Source organism: Lucilia cuprina, chromosome 3 (assembly GCF_022045245.1).
Source record: "Lucilia cuprina isolate Lc7/37 chromosome 3, ASM2204524v1, whole genome shotgun sequence".
In the NCBI taxonomy this organism is placed as follows: Eukaryota; Metazoa; Arthropoda; class Insecta; order Diptera; family Calliphoridae; genus Lucilia; species Lucilia cuprina.
The window spans coordinates 66,296,399-66,312,255 of record NC_060951.1 but is presented as its reverse complement, the minus strand read 5'-3'; the positions used below and the strand labels follow the sequence as shown (position 1 = coordinate 66,312,255).

The 15,857-nt window shown below is 29.5% G+C and overlaps 1 protein-coding gene across 1 annotated transcript in view; it reads right to left on the bottom strand.

Moving 5' to 3' along the window:
- The window catches only part of LOC111678938 (dynein axonemal intermediate chain 7), a 17,471-nt gene extending 2,398 nt beyond the window's left edge, over positions 1-15,073 (bottom strand). The window contains exons 1-14 of the mRNA XM_023440397.2: positions 15,068-15,073; positions 11,382-11,470; positions 9,933-10,371; positions 9,614-9,771; positions 9,464-9,550; positions 9,212-9,411; positions 8,776-9,132; positions 8,560-8,716; positions 7,306-8,185; positions 6,125-6,684; positions 3,000-3,121; positions 1,406-1,481; positions 391-766; positions 6-44 (exon numbers count right to left, since the gene is read on the bottom strand). Coding sequence (XP_023296165.2) covers positions 6-44; positions 391-766; positions 1,406-1,481; positions 3,000-3,121; positions 6,125-6,684; positions 7,306-8,185; positions 8,560-8,716; positions 8,776-9,132; positions 9,212-9,411; positions 9,464-9,550; positions 9,614-9,771; positions 9,933-10,371; positions 11,382-11,470; positions 15,068-15,073 — 3,546 coding nt within the window. The remainder of the gene's footprint in view (positions 1-5; positions 45-390; positions 767-1,405; positions 1,482-2,999; positions 3,122-6,124; positions 6,685-7,305; positions 8,186-8,559; positions 8,717-8,775; positions 9,133-9,211; positions 9,412-9,463; positions 9,551-9,613; positions 9,772-9,932; positions 10,372-11,381; positions 11,471-15,067) is intronic.
- Between the last annotated feature and the right edge of the window lie 784 nt (positions 15,074-15,857).

The window sequence follows — 15,857 nt, the reverse complement described above, 5'->3', positions numbered from 1 at the left end:
ATGGCCGTTTTTAAAGGGGTCACCAATAAAGTTGAATGATTTGGCTGAAAAAAACCGAAGCAATTTGCAAACAAAATTTATTTTTAATTTTTTAATAATAGAATAAATAAAAAAATATAATGTTGAAAATAGACTTTGACATTTAAAAAAAACGAAGTTAATTTAGTAACACTGCCAATTTGATATTTTGAAGCATACACAGAGCTCCACATATGTGTATTGAAAAATATGTGTTCTTTTTAAATTTAATTTAATTCCATTCAAATAATATTTAGGTTTATTGAACACATCTTTCTTACCATATGTGTACATATACATACAAATGTTATAAGTTTATACATTCGTATTTTTAATTTTATTACATTTTTACATCTGTTTACATTTCCTTACCACCTTTTTGCCATCGACCAATTCCCTCAATAGCAGGACAGCGGTACGGCTGCCTGCCAAAAGATTCCATCGCGACCAACTAAAATTGTGTGACAATGCCAGTGTCGACATGCAGGCATACAAATGCATTTCCATCACGTAATTCTTTTCGCAAGAACCCTCAGTATAGCAGAATGCATCCTCTTCGGGGAAAATGTCGACGGCTGACGAAATCAAAATCTGTTTTATGGCATCCAACGACAGAGTTTTGCCAATCATCTCATTGATGGCGGTCGTTGAGCCACCTTGGAAATTGTTGACACAAAAACCCTGTGATGTGATGGTTATGTCCAAACTGACTAGAGAGGCCGTAAAACTAAATAGAATGTTTTCGGGACTAAAAGTATAACGGCAGCAACATTATCATCATGTTGTTGGTTTATTTTGCATAATTGTTTGTAGTTGAGACAGTTAATGATGTAATTTTTATTCCATTCGAGAAGAGAAATCAAAGAGTAAAAAGTATTAAAAACCACAAACAATTAAAAAGTTGTAAATGATTAAGTAAATTAAACGGATTTAAGTCAAACCAATAAATAAATAACGGTGAATATATTTTGTTGCATTTAGTTAATTTTGTTGTTGATTTAATTAACTGCTGTGGGGATTGTTTTAGAAAGTGTGAAATATAATTTGTTGATTAAAATCCAAACTAATTTTTTACCCTGTTAATTTGCTAAACTGCTTAAGTAAATGAACATTACTCTCATTTGGGCATTTGACTTAAAAGTAAATAAATAATTAATATTATGTTTTTCAAAATAAATTTTTCTTTATGTTGTTACTAACTGGCATAAACAGCCAAAAATGTTAGTCATAATCAATATTATTATAGATTTTGCAAGAAAAATTTCATTCAAAATTTTTTATAAATCTTGAGTAAATGACTGGACTAACTGAAGTAATGTACTTGTTTCAATTTTTTTTAATTTTATATAATTTTCGAAATAAATCTTTTTAATATAAGTAAACTTACCACTTTAAATCGGGTTTTATTTCCCAGGTTTGATACGGCATATTACTGTATCGATTTAAAGCAAAACCAAATATTCCTTTTGTAATCAAGTAAAGACCAGTGTATTGTAATAAATTTCATTGTTGTTACAGTTATTTTTAGTTTATGTTCATGTTTGAGAAAAAAATAAAGATATATAGTTTATTTTTGTTAATAGATACATATACATGATTGCCTAGTGTTTACATGTAAGTATTCATAAGAGGGATAAGTTGACCCTGCAATACATATATGTATGTATAATTCTATTAATTTAATAAATATGGGAAAAATAAAAAAACATTTCTTTAAAAATCCCTACAAGCGATTGAAAATCTTGATCTCAGTACAATATACAAATAAAAATATTTCCTGCAATCTTTTCGAAATCAGTCACAAACATTTTAAACTATTTTTATTTTAATTGTTATCTTTTTACTTATTTCCTAAAATTGTAAATCTATATTTTATATTTTATGTACATAAAATATTATTTTATATTTCCTACCTTTTGTTCAACAATCTTCGGCCGGCTTTTATAAACACAAATGGACAAATATATTTAAAATTTTGTATCCATTTTTTTAAATGTTATATATAATAAAAAATTAAAAAAAAAAACTTCAATTTCAATTTTTAAGCCGGTTAACCGAGAAATAAAAACCTGATAACTCGGTTAATCGATAATCGAACCTGTTAACGAAAAACTAAGAATAAAAACAATAAAAAATAAAAACCGGGTTTCGGTTAACCAGTTAATAAACACTATGATTGGCCTTGTTTATTTGCTTTTAAAAACTAAATCTATTGAATTTATTTCGATATTACTATAATATTAACGAAAAAAAACAAAACAAATGATAAAAAATACAAAAAATTCTAACACAAACTCAATTTAGCGTATCTATTTTATTCGCCACATAAATATACTTGAGGCTTACATGGGTGATTGGAAGTTAATACATGTAAAATTTTATTAGGGTGCTACTTATATTTATTTTTAAACAAAAAATATTAATAATAATTTTAGAATGATGGATGTTGGTGAGAATATTCTGTAGATAATAACCGTTGTAGTTTTAGTGTACTTTGATCCAATGTATAGGTACAGGCACCTCTCTAGGTAAATTAGTAGTGCTATAGTATCAAGATGAATTTCTTCGATCTGATGTAACTACATTCTCTTTTCAAACTAATGAAACGTACATATTTACATTATTTCAGACCAACAGAAAATATTAAGAGAAAATATTAACATTTATCTTTGAGCAATTAATTGTACGCCCTATAAATCGAATCATATTTCCATTATACATTTATTCGACTTACATTTTTCTTGTCAACATACTTGCGAAATTTGTTTTAATGATTTCTTTTCAGATACTTTTTTTATTATATCTATTTAATAATTTATATATACCACTGTAATCTCACTTAAGAATTTATCTTCTATAATCTCAGATCACTAAGACGATACACAAGCGCTTAAATTTAAGAGAACCATTTTTATTTGACCTTCGATTAGGAGTAACATATGTATTTAGTTAATGCACATTTGAAAAAATAAAAAACTTACCCATACGTCCTGTACGAAATTGTATTGATAGTTTATCTTCATTGAATTTTGTATCATGTACGTCACGTGTGCTCCATTTACCCTGAGTAAACGTGGATTCATTTAATAGTTTTGCTTTTTTACTGAAAATAAATACAACAAATGTATTTGTTATAAACTGAGATTATTAATGTAAATATTATAATATAACTTCAATTCACGTTAAGATATAGTGAAAATTTTGACTATAAATTTTTACTATCTAAACTAAATAAGCAACTTATAAAAATATATCTTCTATACCTAGTTTTCACGGGCAACGATTGGAAATCAGAGATATCAATGTTTAATTACACTGTGATACAAAAGTGAAGAAAAATAAAACGCAGGCGTTCTCATATACCAATTCTATTTCGTTATAGTCCATAGAGTACGAATTTATTTTTAGTTTTCCCCTATAACTTCGTTAACTTACTTTTTAAGAGCAAAAGATGCGAAAAAGAGTCATTTTTGAAGTTTTAAATTTGAAAAATCATAAGTTTAGTAGTTTTCATCCGATTTTCAAATCCGTTATTTTTTTAATGATACAAGTGTTGCCTTTTAATCCAAAATTTATGGTCAAATGTCTGAGATACGGTCGTTTAAGTAAAAAACTCACACTTTTTTAAAAAAATTTCATTTTCATCATGCTCTACTTTGACCATGAGGCAGTGAGTTCATCTTTTATTACTTTCCTGAAGAATCACATAAAGGAAGGTTTCTAAAACTTGTTATTTTATAAAAATCTATGAAAAACTGGATTGTTTATGCCAATTTTCTAATAGCATGTTCCTCGAATTTTTGGTTTTTTCCATACAAATTAATTTTTGTATAAAAAAGTTTATAAACATTTTTTAAACTTGTTACAAAGAAAACCAGAAACATGAATGTTTTTGTATGAAAGAAATATGCTATATTTTTATAAAACTTAGCACAACTCATAACCTTTTTCATCGATTATCATAAATTGACCATCATTGGAAACCCAACTTAATGTGCCTTTTTTCAAATGTAATAAAAGCTAAAGTTACTGCTTCATAGCCAACGTAGAGCAGTATGAAAATTAAAAATTGTGAAAAAAGTGTGAGTTTTTTTTACTTAAATTGCCGTAACCAAGACATTAATCATAAATTTTGGATTTATTTTTTTTGGGTTGAAAGACAACACTTGTATCTTTAAAACAAAATATCCAATTTGAAAATCGGTTGCAAAGTACCATAAATATATTTTTTTAAAGTTAAAACTTCAAAAATAGCTCTTTTTCGCATCCTTTGCTCTTAAAAAGGAACTAAACGAAGTGATCGGGAAAAATTAAAAATATATTCCTACTCTATGGACTATAACGAAATGGAATTGGTATATGAGAACCCCTGCATTTATTTGCTGTATCACTGTGTTATTAAATTTTCATATACTTTCAAAGATTATATTTAATATTTCGAAATCAATCTAAGTCTTTAATTTTGTACAACATACACATTTTTATGTAACAAATAAGTATTTGATTATGTCAATTTTCATTTCTTGGAATAATAATTCAATCTAATTTCAAACGCTACTTCTCTCTAACAAAAGTAGTGAACATTTTAAAGGGAACGACTGTATAAATATGAAAGATAAAGTAAAAAGAAATGAACTCTTATCGCTTTTTAAGTCTCTCTGATGACATTTATGTAATTAAATCAAATCAAAGCATTGTAAAAATTGTGAAATATAAAAACGAAAAAATGAAACTCAATTGACATCAATTGTAAAGTGTTCGGTACCGACACAAAAAAAATGAGGAAAAATAAAATGAAATGAAAAAATAATACTCGTAATGCTAAAAATAAACACAAATAGAATAGAGAAGGAAAAAACATTTAAAATGTTGCAAATATCTATATTTTGCTTGCCACATACACGTTAAAACCCGCAAATATATACCAACACAAATACATTACTACTTATTATTTGTATGTATAGACAGACAGTGATGAGATTTAAATGTAACAACCTCGACAAAGTAAAGATTGTAAGTGGAATTAGTTGTTGTCGTCATTGTTGTTATTCAAATAATTGTCGTTGTAGTGTTATAACATTCATTTTGTTAACAAATACTGCGACAATATCGGCATCAACATTCGTCGTCATCATCTGCGGCAACAATAACTACGAGAAGGTAACACCTTCGCAGTTGAAGCGACAAAAAAGTAATATAACAAACATTCAAGTTATTTTCTGAAGTGAGTTTGTATGGCGGCTAGGGTGAGGCCCGATCATTACAAACATCGATAGTGTCGTTTAAGGTTTTTAAATTTTAAGTTTTGCCGATTTTTGTTGATATAATATAACATCTAACGTAATTATTTGCCCAAAGCACTATTCGGGTGATACGGGGGCTAGCGAAAGCGATTCAGAAAGTGATTTAATGTGGGCGTAGAACCAATATGTTACAAACATTAGGACAAACGCATAATTTCCTCCCCACTATAGTTGTGTAGGTTATAAAAATAGTAAGGAATTATCGGTAACAACCGACCTAGAAATAATATTACCATTACCAAGTAATATATGAAAGAAAGTGCTTCCTCATTGCGTTCTTTTTAAAAAAATAAGTTTCTCATCGTAAGCTCAATTGAAACATGTGTTTAAAACAGACCTAAGAAAGTTATTGTAATTAGACATTCAAACTTTTATCGTAGCCCAAATTATAAAAAAATCTATACAGGCAGTTGTCAGAGTTTATCAAACAAAGTCTATGCTTAAGTTTGCAAATTGGATGATATATCCAATATACTTATGCAATAATTTTATGTAAGATGTATGTATATATGTATTAAATTGTTTAATAAGTGTGTGCGGACAAGTAGCTCTTAGTTAAAGAGAAATGTTTGCTTGAAAAAGAACACTATTGACTGCTTTGACAGACCATAATCTGTTTAACTGAATGACTGGTGATGGACTATTTATTTGTTTGTATGTATGTCTGATTGTCTCACTGCCTACTACTTTATTTGGTTTGTTAACGTAATATAGAGTTGCTTGCACAATTATACGTAAACACAATGCTGTATCAAACACCTACTGACGGAGAGAAAACACATACATTAAGAATTGTCACTTACCCATCACCGCTGCTGTTTGTATCGCTGTGACTGTGTTTATTTAGGAAATCATGTATACCAGTCTCCTTACCCGACGATGCGGTAGCAGCAACAGCAGTGACACCACTCGTACCACCACTAGCTTCACTACGATACGATGTTAATGCTGCCTCGTTGTCTAGGTTTTCATTTAAAAAGTATTCGTCATAGTCATCATCATCATATTCCTCTTCATCTGTACTTGTTTGATCATCATCTTCAGCGTTACCTTCTTCCTCCTCTTCGTCTTCCTCCCGTAATGTCTCTGCCTCACGTACAAAGGATATACCAGAATAATAGCCAAATGCTGCGGGTTGTTGCATTACATCCGTCAATGTTGATACTGCTGCTGTTGTTGTTTTTGTATCTCCTTCGTCTCCTGCTGCTTCTGTTTCGGCTGCTCCAACATCACAAGTAACGTCTTTTCCACTTAATGTTGATGCTGCCGTTGTGTTGTTTTTTCCCATTAGAATTTCTGAAATCTGCTGTAGCAGCTCCTCCTGCTGCACTGGAGTTTGTAAGTCACACAAACGATCCAAGTCCTTTTTAAGTTGGTACAAGTACATTTAAGTTTGAGTTTGAATTTTGTGAAAATTATTTTTTATCGTTTTCATGATTGCGTTGATTTAAATTGCTTGACATCATGGTGTGAGTTGTGGGTGTTGTTCATATGGTACAATGGGTGGGTGTACATTTTTGAATATTGCAAAAAATGTATTTTAGTTGTTGTATGTAAAGCGATATTTCAAACATGAGAATGTAGAATGAGTGTAATAAAACAAGAAGAAATATGTAGTATAAATTGGAATTTGATAAAAAGTAGATTTCCATATTCCTTGATATAAATATTCAAGCAGTATTATATTTATTTGTATATTCTATTTGTAGTAGAGAATATGATAGACTCAAAAATAAAGAAATCAATATTAAAAAATACATTTGTGAGACAACACCCAGTTTTATTTTAAATGACACTATAGTCTCTTTAACTCATGTTAAAAAGACTGGCATTTTCAACAAATTAAATTTTCAGAATCAGCACTGTTTTGGTAGTGTTGAAGGTTGAATTTGTAATTTGTAATTTTAATAGAAGACCGCCCACAAGATAAATTGTTAAGTTTCAAAGAACATATCATAGTATCTTCTGCTAATTTAAAACTCACCTCTATTAATTGTGAAAACATGTAAGTCCTAGTAACTTCCTTTTTGTCAGTCATTTCAGATGAACATCTTGATACACTATCACCACTCGTAGCACTTTTGGAGCTTTTATAACTTGTAACGCTTACAAGACTTCCTTTGCTGTCATCTCGACTAAAAGATTTCAACTTTTCCACATTGTCTTGGGCATCATCACTGTTTCTATTCTTCAAATCTAATTTAACATCATGTTGTTCGTTAACTTTATCGAGTGGTTTTATTTTCAATAGTTTCTCAAATTGTACGCATGGAAAGAATTCCTTAGGCTCATCGAAATCCAAGAAATCTTCTGTTATGCGTGTTTTATGAATTTTTTGTAAATCTTGTTTAACTTTTAGTGAAATTTGTGCTGGTCCTTCTGTCTCTAGTGAGTTGATTGTTGTTTTAGGCCGTGCTAAAAACAAAACTTTTGTTTGCTTTTGCTTCTTTTTGCCCTTCTTTTGTTTATGTTGTTGTAGTTGTTTCATGCGGCTACCATCTATACGTACAGAGAATCCCTGTGGTAAACGTGGCGCTATGAAGTCCTTAAGTAAACTGTAAATGTCGATTTCACTTGGCATTTGAAACATATCAAAATCATTAACTTCTCGTACAGGTAAATTACTGCCGGAAGATTTTTGCGAACTTTTCTTGCGTAGTTTGGAAGCTGGAAAACGCGGTGAGAGACTTTTCAAAGGACTGAGATTAGTAGTGGTAGACAAGGGAGTGACATCTGTCGTATTGCCACTGTTGGAGTTAATGGGTTGTTTAATGCCTTCTGTCAAATCAGATTCTAAAGTTTCGATCTGCGTTTCCCAACGACAAGCTATAGGTGGTTCAAACCAAATAACGCTGTCTGGTAGCCTTTAAGAATGAACAAGTATGAATGTATAATCAGACATAGACTACCATATGATACCCTACACCAGTCACTATCTTAAAAATGTGGATTATTTCTTAAAAAATAAAGCATTTAATTTACTTTTTAAAATTATTTCCGATTATTTTTACTTTTTGTTGACAAAAAAAGATTTTCTACAAGAGAGTAGGAGAAAATATGGACCTAACGTTATAAATGTCGGCAGAGAAATTTGAGTCTACTTCAAAGGTATTTATGCACAATTTAATAGCGTTGTTAGTGTTTTTAAATGAGTTTTTACCTCTACTCTGTAGTGGTGTAGGGTATAAAGATATATAATGATATTAACCAGTGTATTTTCATTAAAGTTCAAACTTACTGTACAGTTACTAAAGCTAATTTGTCTAAGGCAGCCTCTACCATGCGCATTTCAGCTTCAATTTCTTCGGGTAAACGTCTGACTCCAGGCTGTGGTGGTGGCGGTGGTTTAAAGGTCTGGTAGTAGTTTTTATGCAACAATTTGTTTGGAGCAAATACTAGATTTGTCCCGATAAATATCAATAGGATTTGTGATCAAAAAGTTCACTGAACTTACTTGTTCTTATAAACGATCTGGCGTTTAGCTGTTTATCCTGTTGTGGTGTTTCTAAATAATCTGTGCAATAGACTCCACCAATTATGCGATATTTTCTCAAATTAACATCGGTATCCGTCAAACCAAACCCCTCTGGGCCAATGGCTCTTCTCCTCAACTTATTCAATTCATCCTCATACTCTAAATACAATTTATCCACATCTAGGCTTTTCTCACGGGCTTGTTGTGAAGTCAAATCACGTTCGTGTTCAAATTGTTCCAATTCTGTTAATGGTACTTCCTTAGAACATTCATCCAACATGTTTTGTAAAATCTCCTTCCGTTTGCGCCATTCCTTTTTGGTTTGTGTTAGCATATCTAAACATAAATAAAAAAATAAACAAAAATGTCGGCAATGAAGGGAGCAAAAATATGAGAAAGAATTAGTATAAATTACTGATGTAATCTGGTCTAGGCTTTTTGAGTTTAAAACTGGGACAATAGTCACTGAAATGATCATAATTTAACCATAAACCCCTCAAAGCAGAACTATATAGGCTGACCGTTGGTGGCAAAGAGATTTGCATTTCAATTAGAGGAAAATCAATCTCATTATGAAGATTTTGCTCTCCAATACGTGGTTTTGCACACAAAGAGCTGTAATTATTCAAGATGGTTACACATATAACTAAATATTTTGTGTTCTTACATTTGTGCGTCTTTAGAAAAAGTCCAAATAAAACTTTTGAAAACTTCAGATTCATAAATATGCTTGGAAACACCAGGACGATCAATTCTGAAGAAAATATTAATATACTAAAAACAAATTCATTGATTTGAAATTTGAAAAGCTACTAACTCCATATCTCTTTCTATATGGGACATTATTTTATGGGTGAAATCATCCAAATAGTCTTTAAGTAATACTCTTATTTCCGTTTTCAATTTACTTAAATCGGTTAAAGTGTGAGCGGGTTTCTGTTTGTCTCCCAAAACTTCTTCTAGTTCCAAAAGAATCTGAAATAACAAATATGCTAAAGTTAAGATCTTTATATATTGGTTTCTTCTTGGTTGGTTTGCTTGGTTTACGTGGTAGTTTACTACACACGAACTGTCAAGTAGAATCGAAGAGACTCCGTTTTGACCGGACCACTCCACTCGTCAGACTTCTTACTTACCCCCAATATTTCCTTAACCCTTTGGGCATACACATCTCCCAAATTTCCCTGCTGCTGGCGCAGCGTAGCTTTAGTTAAATCCGGTATATTTATATCCTGTGTAAGCAGAGTTCTTTCGTTGGTTTTCAATAACCAATTGCGTGATTCACGATTCCTTCGTTCGATATCAATTTGCCATTGATGTATGTATTTGCGCAAATCACTGGGACTGTTGGAATTTGGCAGACCATTACAACGCATAAATTTTTCCCAATCATTTTGATTTTTAGACGCCATTTTTATGGCGTCAGTACATTCTCGTATTTGATGAAAAAATGCCATACTATTTTTCAATTGTGCCCGTCTTTGTTTATTTTCCTGAATTTCAAGCTGTAGACGACGCTTGGCTTCTTCCCGTTCAACTTTACGCCGTTGGCGAGCTTCTTCAAGTTTTTTAAGTCTGTAAGTAATTTATTGCTATAAATCCTGATTAAAATATTTAAGGTTAGGTTAAGTTGATAGAAGGATGTATCTGCGCTTAATTCCGAATAAGTACACCTGCGCTTTTTTTTTTTGGTTATGTTGACAGAATGATGTATCTGCTTTAATTCCGAAGAAGTACACCTGCGCTTTTTTATGAAAAATGTTTGTTGGTAAAAACAAAAACCTAATATATTGTTCTTTGAATGTTGAGAAACTCAATTTCCTGGATGCAATTCCTAAACGTTTTATACATCAAAGTTACATCTAGAATATTATCACTCACAATAGCAAGGAAAGTGATTTTCAGAGTTTCACTGTCCGTTCTAAATTTTGTATAACTGTGCCCGTTATGCTGTGTGTCCACTCAGAATACGGGACACCCCATAGAATCATTATGGATCCACCCAAGGTTTCAATATTTCAAGACTCCTTATGTGTTTCTCTCGCCCATATTTTTAATTCTGCCTTCATCAGGTTAACTAGCTCTAGCTTCTTTTTAAAAATTATAAATTAAGAGCCTTATTACAATCCAATACTTCCTATAACCACCAAGCTAGAATTGGTCTAATTACACTTTTATAAAGCCCATATGTCATAGTGGAACTAAGACGCGATTTCATGCCTATGGTTCTCCTATGAGGTCCTATCCTCTATGTGGTGTTTCCATTTTACTTTTCGCCCAAGGATTACACATACGTACATAACTCTGTCTGTAGCAAATATCTTTTTGCCTAGGAAACAGGGTTCAGTATACTAACAAATTAGTTTCTTTTTTCTGAAAAGAAACGCTGTAACAAAAATTATAATTTTTCACGCGATATGAGCAAAATAATTGAATATTTGAAAAAATTATTTTGATTTATTTCTCATATTTTTTATATTAATAACCAACAAACCTAAAAAATACGGTACATCCTAATGTATCATAAGTCGACAATGTCTGACTTTATTTTCTTAGTTCTTTATATACTTCTTCGTCTGTCTTACTTTTCTCTCTCCATCTCAAGACGCAACATTTCCGCTTGTTCAGCCTCTAAACGAGCCTTTTCCTTTTTTGACAATTTCTTTTTAGGTGGCTGTGTGAAATAAACATTTTATTTAATACAACAAATATTTAAAAATATTTCTTTTGTTTGTTTTACCATTTTCCGTTGTTCCCGATTTGTTTCTTAATATTAATTTAAAATTTTTCAACCTAAAACGATTCGTTGAATATTTGAAATATTGATCCAACTTTTGCACTCAAATAATGTTGATGTTAAATGTTCTGGCAGAGTGCTTGACGTTGGGTGGTAGTGTTATCGGTTATTATGACAACAATAAGGATGAGTAACCATATTATTTTACCTAAAAAAGTTTATGTGTTTGTTTGTACATTATTTGCCTTATTTTATTTATTAGATACTTTGTAATAGAGTGTTTGTACTGTAGAATGTATGCATGTTTGTTTATGTGTTTGAGCTATAACCAAGCAACAGCTTAATAAAAGAAGAAAATGTGTTTTCAATTGTGGGAGTTTAAGTGGTGTTAAGTATCTACAGGATATTGTACAGTGTGTAGGAAAAATACTTTAATACTTTAGCAATTTTACATTTTAGTTGTCGCATCTAACTATTTATGATAACAGGAACAATTATTTTCAATTTGTTAAAATAATTGAAGAGCATTAAAAATATGGTTAATTTTCTTTTAATTATTTTTGAATCATATATTCTTCAAGATTTTTAACTTGTAACACTTCAATTCGCAACACTGTTTGCTAAAATTAAGTGTGAAAATACTTATGAACTATTGTGTATGTCCTACAAATAATAGTATTTTTAATGTTTCCTAAGAAACCATTAAATTTGTTTTAAGTGCCAGTTTCTGGTAACAATTCATGTTGAACTTTGACTATTTTGTTTCTCTGATTTAAAGGCGAACGATTATACATTTTTACTTTTCGTAAATAAGTATTTTCTTTTATAACGTTTTGTAATTTTATATTTTGTTTTATTTATTTGTTCTTCACAAAATTGTTGTTTAATTTTCCAAGGTTGTTAATTTCCTCTAAGGGATTTGCTCTTTAAATATTATTGTTGCTGTTTTATGTCTTCCCCTCCGTAACTTGTATTTCCGTTATTTAAATTTTCATTTTTTCTGTTTTCTGTTTCTTTTTGTATCCTGGGGAAATCCCGTGTAAAGCCTTTTTATAAGACGCCTCTAATCTTTGTTCAAATATTTTGTTTTACATTTTTTTTAAATTTTCATTAGCTAGATTTTGAATAATTTTCTTGTTTGCTTTATGTTTAATTAAATATTAAAAAGAATTTATGAATTTTGTGTACGGGTTCTTCGAAGGGTTAAATTTTTTGGAATATTTTTACAACAATTTCTTTTTTTTTACGACACAACGTTTTCCGTATGTCGCTTTAATTCTGGTATATTTTTCGGTATTCTTTTTTGTCATACTGTTTGTTTTACCTTGAGGGTAATTTAAGTTAAGACAATGACATTTTTAAAAGATTTGTTTGCTTTAACTGTTTTGTATTGGATAAAATTTAGCACATACAACTTTTTTGGCCCAAGGACTAATCCCCATACAACAGAATTCCCCCCGAACAGGGTTTTGCGAGCTCATAATTATATAAAATATACTTGTATATTTACAAAAAACGACACAATTTAGTACAAGCCTTGATAACCTTTTCAACTTTTAACAAATTTGACCCTAGCTCGCCTACAAATTGCACTTCTGAATATGATATTAATATCCAAAATTCACTTATAAATACTAATGAAATTAAGAAATTCAGCACAAAAAAAAATATAAATATATTAACCAAAATTTTCCAGGATTGGTCCACATTTTTCCCTAGCCTCCATATAATGCACCTTTAAGAGAATTTTGGTTCGTCCACAAATTTTTTAAGTATATCGGAAAAGGGTAATATTTAAGATAAAAGCTTTATTATATAAAGTAAATCGCATTTATTATTCATAACTAGTTATATTTCAGTTAAATGCTTAAATATTAATAATAAACCAATTGTCAAATAGTACATTTGTATGGCAACACTAGACTTTTATTAAGTGAACAAAATAATGGTCTCATAATTTACTTGTGAAATCAAATGTTCAGAGAAAATAAGGCCGTTGTGCAGAAGCGATTATTAAAGTTTACAATGGTTTACTGCACACATTTTCCATATAAAAACAGGGTTTAATAACCATTCTTAACTTAATAATCATAAGGCAGTAAAAATTTAAGTTTGTAGGAAAATTGTTAAGTCAAATATTAGATTATAAATTCCTGCGTTTATTGGTGTGTCTATTATAAAATATTGAAGATAAAAATACAGAAAGGATACTGAATGTTTCTGAATTTTTTATCTTCAAGATATTGAAGATAATGGGAAGATCTAGACTCTTAAAACTTTGTTTGAAAATGAGCAATAGTAGTTTTGGTGTTGCAAACATTAGCACAAACTTATAATACCCTTCCCAATATGGTGGTGTAGAGTATAATGACCTTGACACTGATTTTGTTTTTCAATCTATTAGTGCTTATTTTAAAAATTTAAACATTTCATAAATTATTCCTCATTGTTAATATATTAAGTATATATTTTATATATTTTTATTTTAGTTTCCATGTTTTTTTTATAAGTTAAAATTATAACGAGAAGATTTTTCTTTTACTCATAAAATTATTACAATTTTTTTCTCATTGCTACCATAGAAAATAAGAATTGCCTTGAGTTCTGCTGAGTTATGCTGCTGATAGTTATGGTACAAACCAAGACAAACACTTGAGGCATATAAATTATACTACAATACACAAATAAAAATACAACAAAATATTACACTTACATACATACAAGCCTGCTTTTAACTTTGCAGGCCTTATGAAATATCTACTTAAAATCAGTATTAGATCCAAAGCTTTCTCACTTTTAACTATAATCTCAATTCATCCATTACCGTTATGAAATTTGATTCAGCAAAAAATAGCAAAAATTATAGGTTTTCAGCAAAAAATAGGCTGGAATAGCAATAAAGGCCACAAGGCCCGTTTGAGGCCATTTATTTTTAGCCACTTGACAGTAGCTGTTGCATTGTGCATGCATAACTTTGTATACATATACATATATATATATATATTGTATTTATATATAAAAATATATATTTCAGCTACTCAAGTGCTTATAAAATGTAAAAGGAAAAAATATGAAAACTACTATGTACTTCTCTTATATTCAAAGCAAAATAAGAAAAATATTTATGTATGTATGTACTTCAAATATACTTACTGCTTATATAATAATATTATTAAGTGTTTTTAAAATATTTTTTATTTTTTCAGTTAGTATTAGTTAAGCTCTCTTATGTCTTTGTGTTTGCTACGGTGATCGATATAATTTCGCAATCGATTGAGAAACCCGATTTTATACGCATTTTCCATAGCTTTTATAAAGTTAAATCGATCAGGAAGTTAAAATATACAATGTCCAAATTCGGTGATAGAACTATAATTGATTTTCTGAATAGATATAGATCTTTTGATCAAAGTACAGGTTGCAATTGTTAATTGCGAAATTGAGTGTTTAGTGCAAATGATATATTAATATAGAATATGTATCGCAAAAGATGTTAAAAAATACTATTTTCTATTTATTTAAATGTTAACGTACAGCCATGTCGTAATGACATTTTACAAACAACAACTTTATATAACACGTTTTAATTAAATTTCCTTTCAATTAACACTTTTCTACAAATTAGTGTTGTAATACATTTTTTTCTCATTAATCACTTAACATAATTTTTCTTTTACTTTGTTGCTGACTTAATATCAAAGTTAGTTTGACTTTGTTTTCATTTATACTCTAAGAATTTGATTTACAACAATTAAAAGTTATGTTTTATTGTTAATGGAAATTACTGGGATAAAACCTCGTCATAATAAATATTTAGAATTAATAAATTTATTATGACTTTTTGTTTTTAAATAAAATTGTAAATATTTTATTATTATTTTTTTTGTTAAAACTATTTTTAAAAATCTGTATACATACAAGAAGCAAATGCGTCTACAATTCGTTTGTCATCTTAAGATTCCTGTTATTTATATGTATTTCAACCATTGTTCTATAAATCTATAAGAAATGTCAATGGCATGATTTTATAAATCATTTTCTATATTTCTTTTATTGAAACTCATTCACCTGAAGAATATGAAATTGAAGTTACAGAGAACATTTAATAATTGCAAATTACCTTTTTTAATAATGTTTTCATCGAAAAATGTAATAAGTTATAAATAAAAAGTCTTTAGAAAGGTTGGCTTAGATGTTAATAACATTAAATTAGTGAATTATATTAAATTTTACTTTGTTTAGCTACGTAATAGACTATAAAAATGTATTAGGTTTCAATTTAAATTTTTAGGCACGTATTTAAAAATAACCTTTTTATAATTAA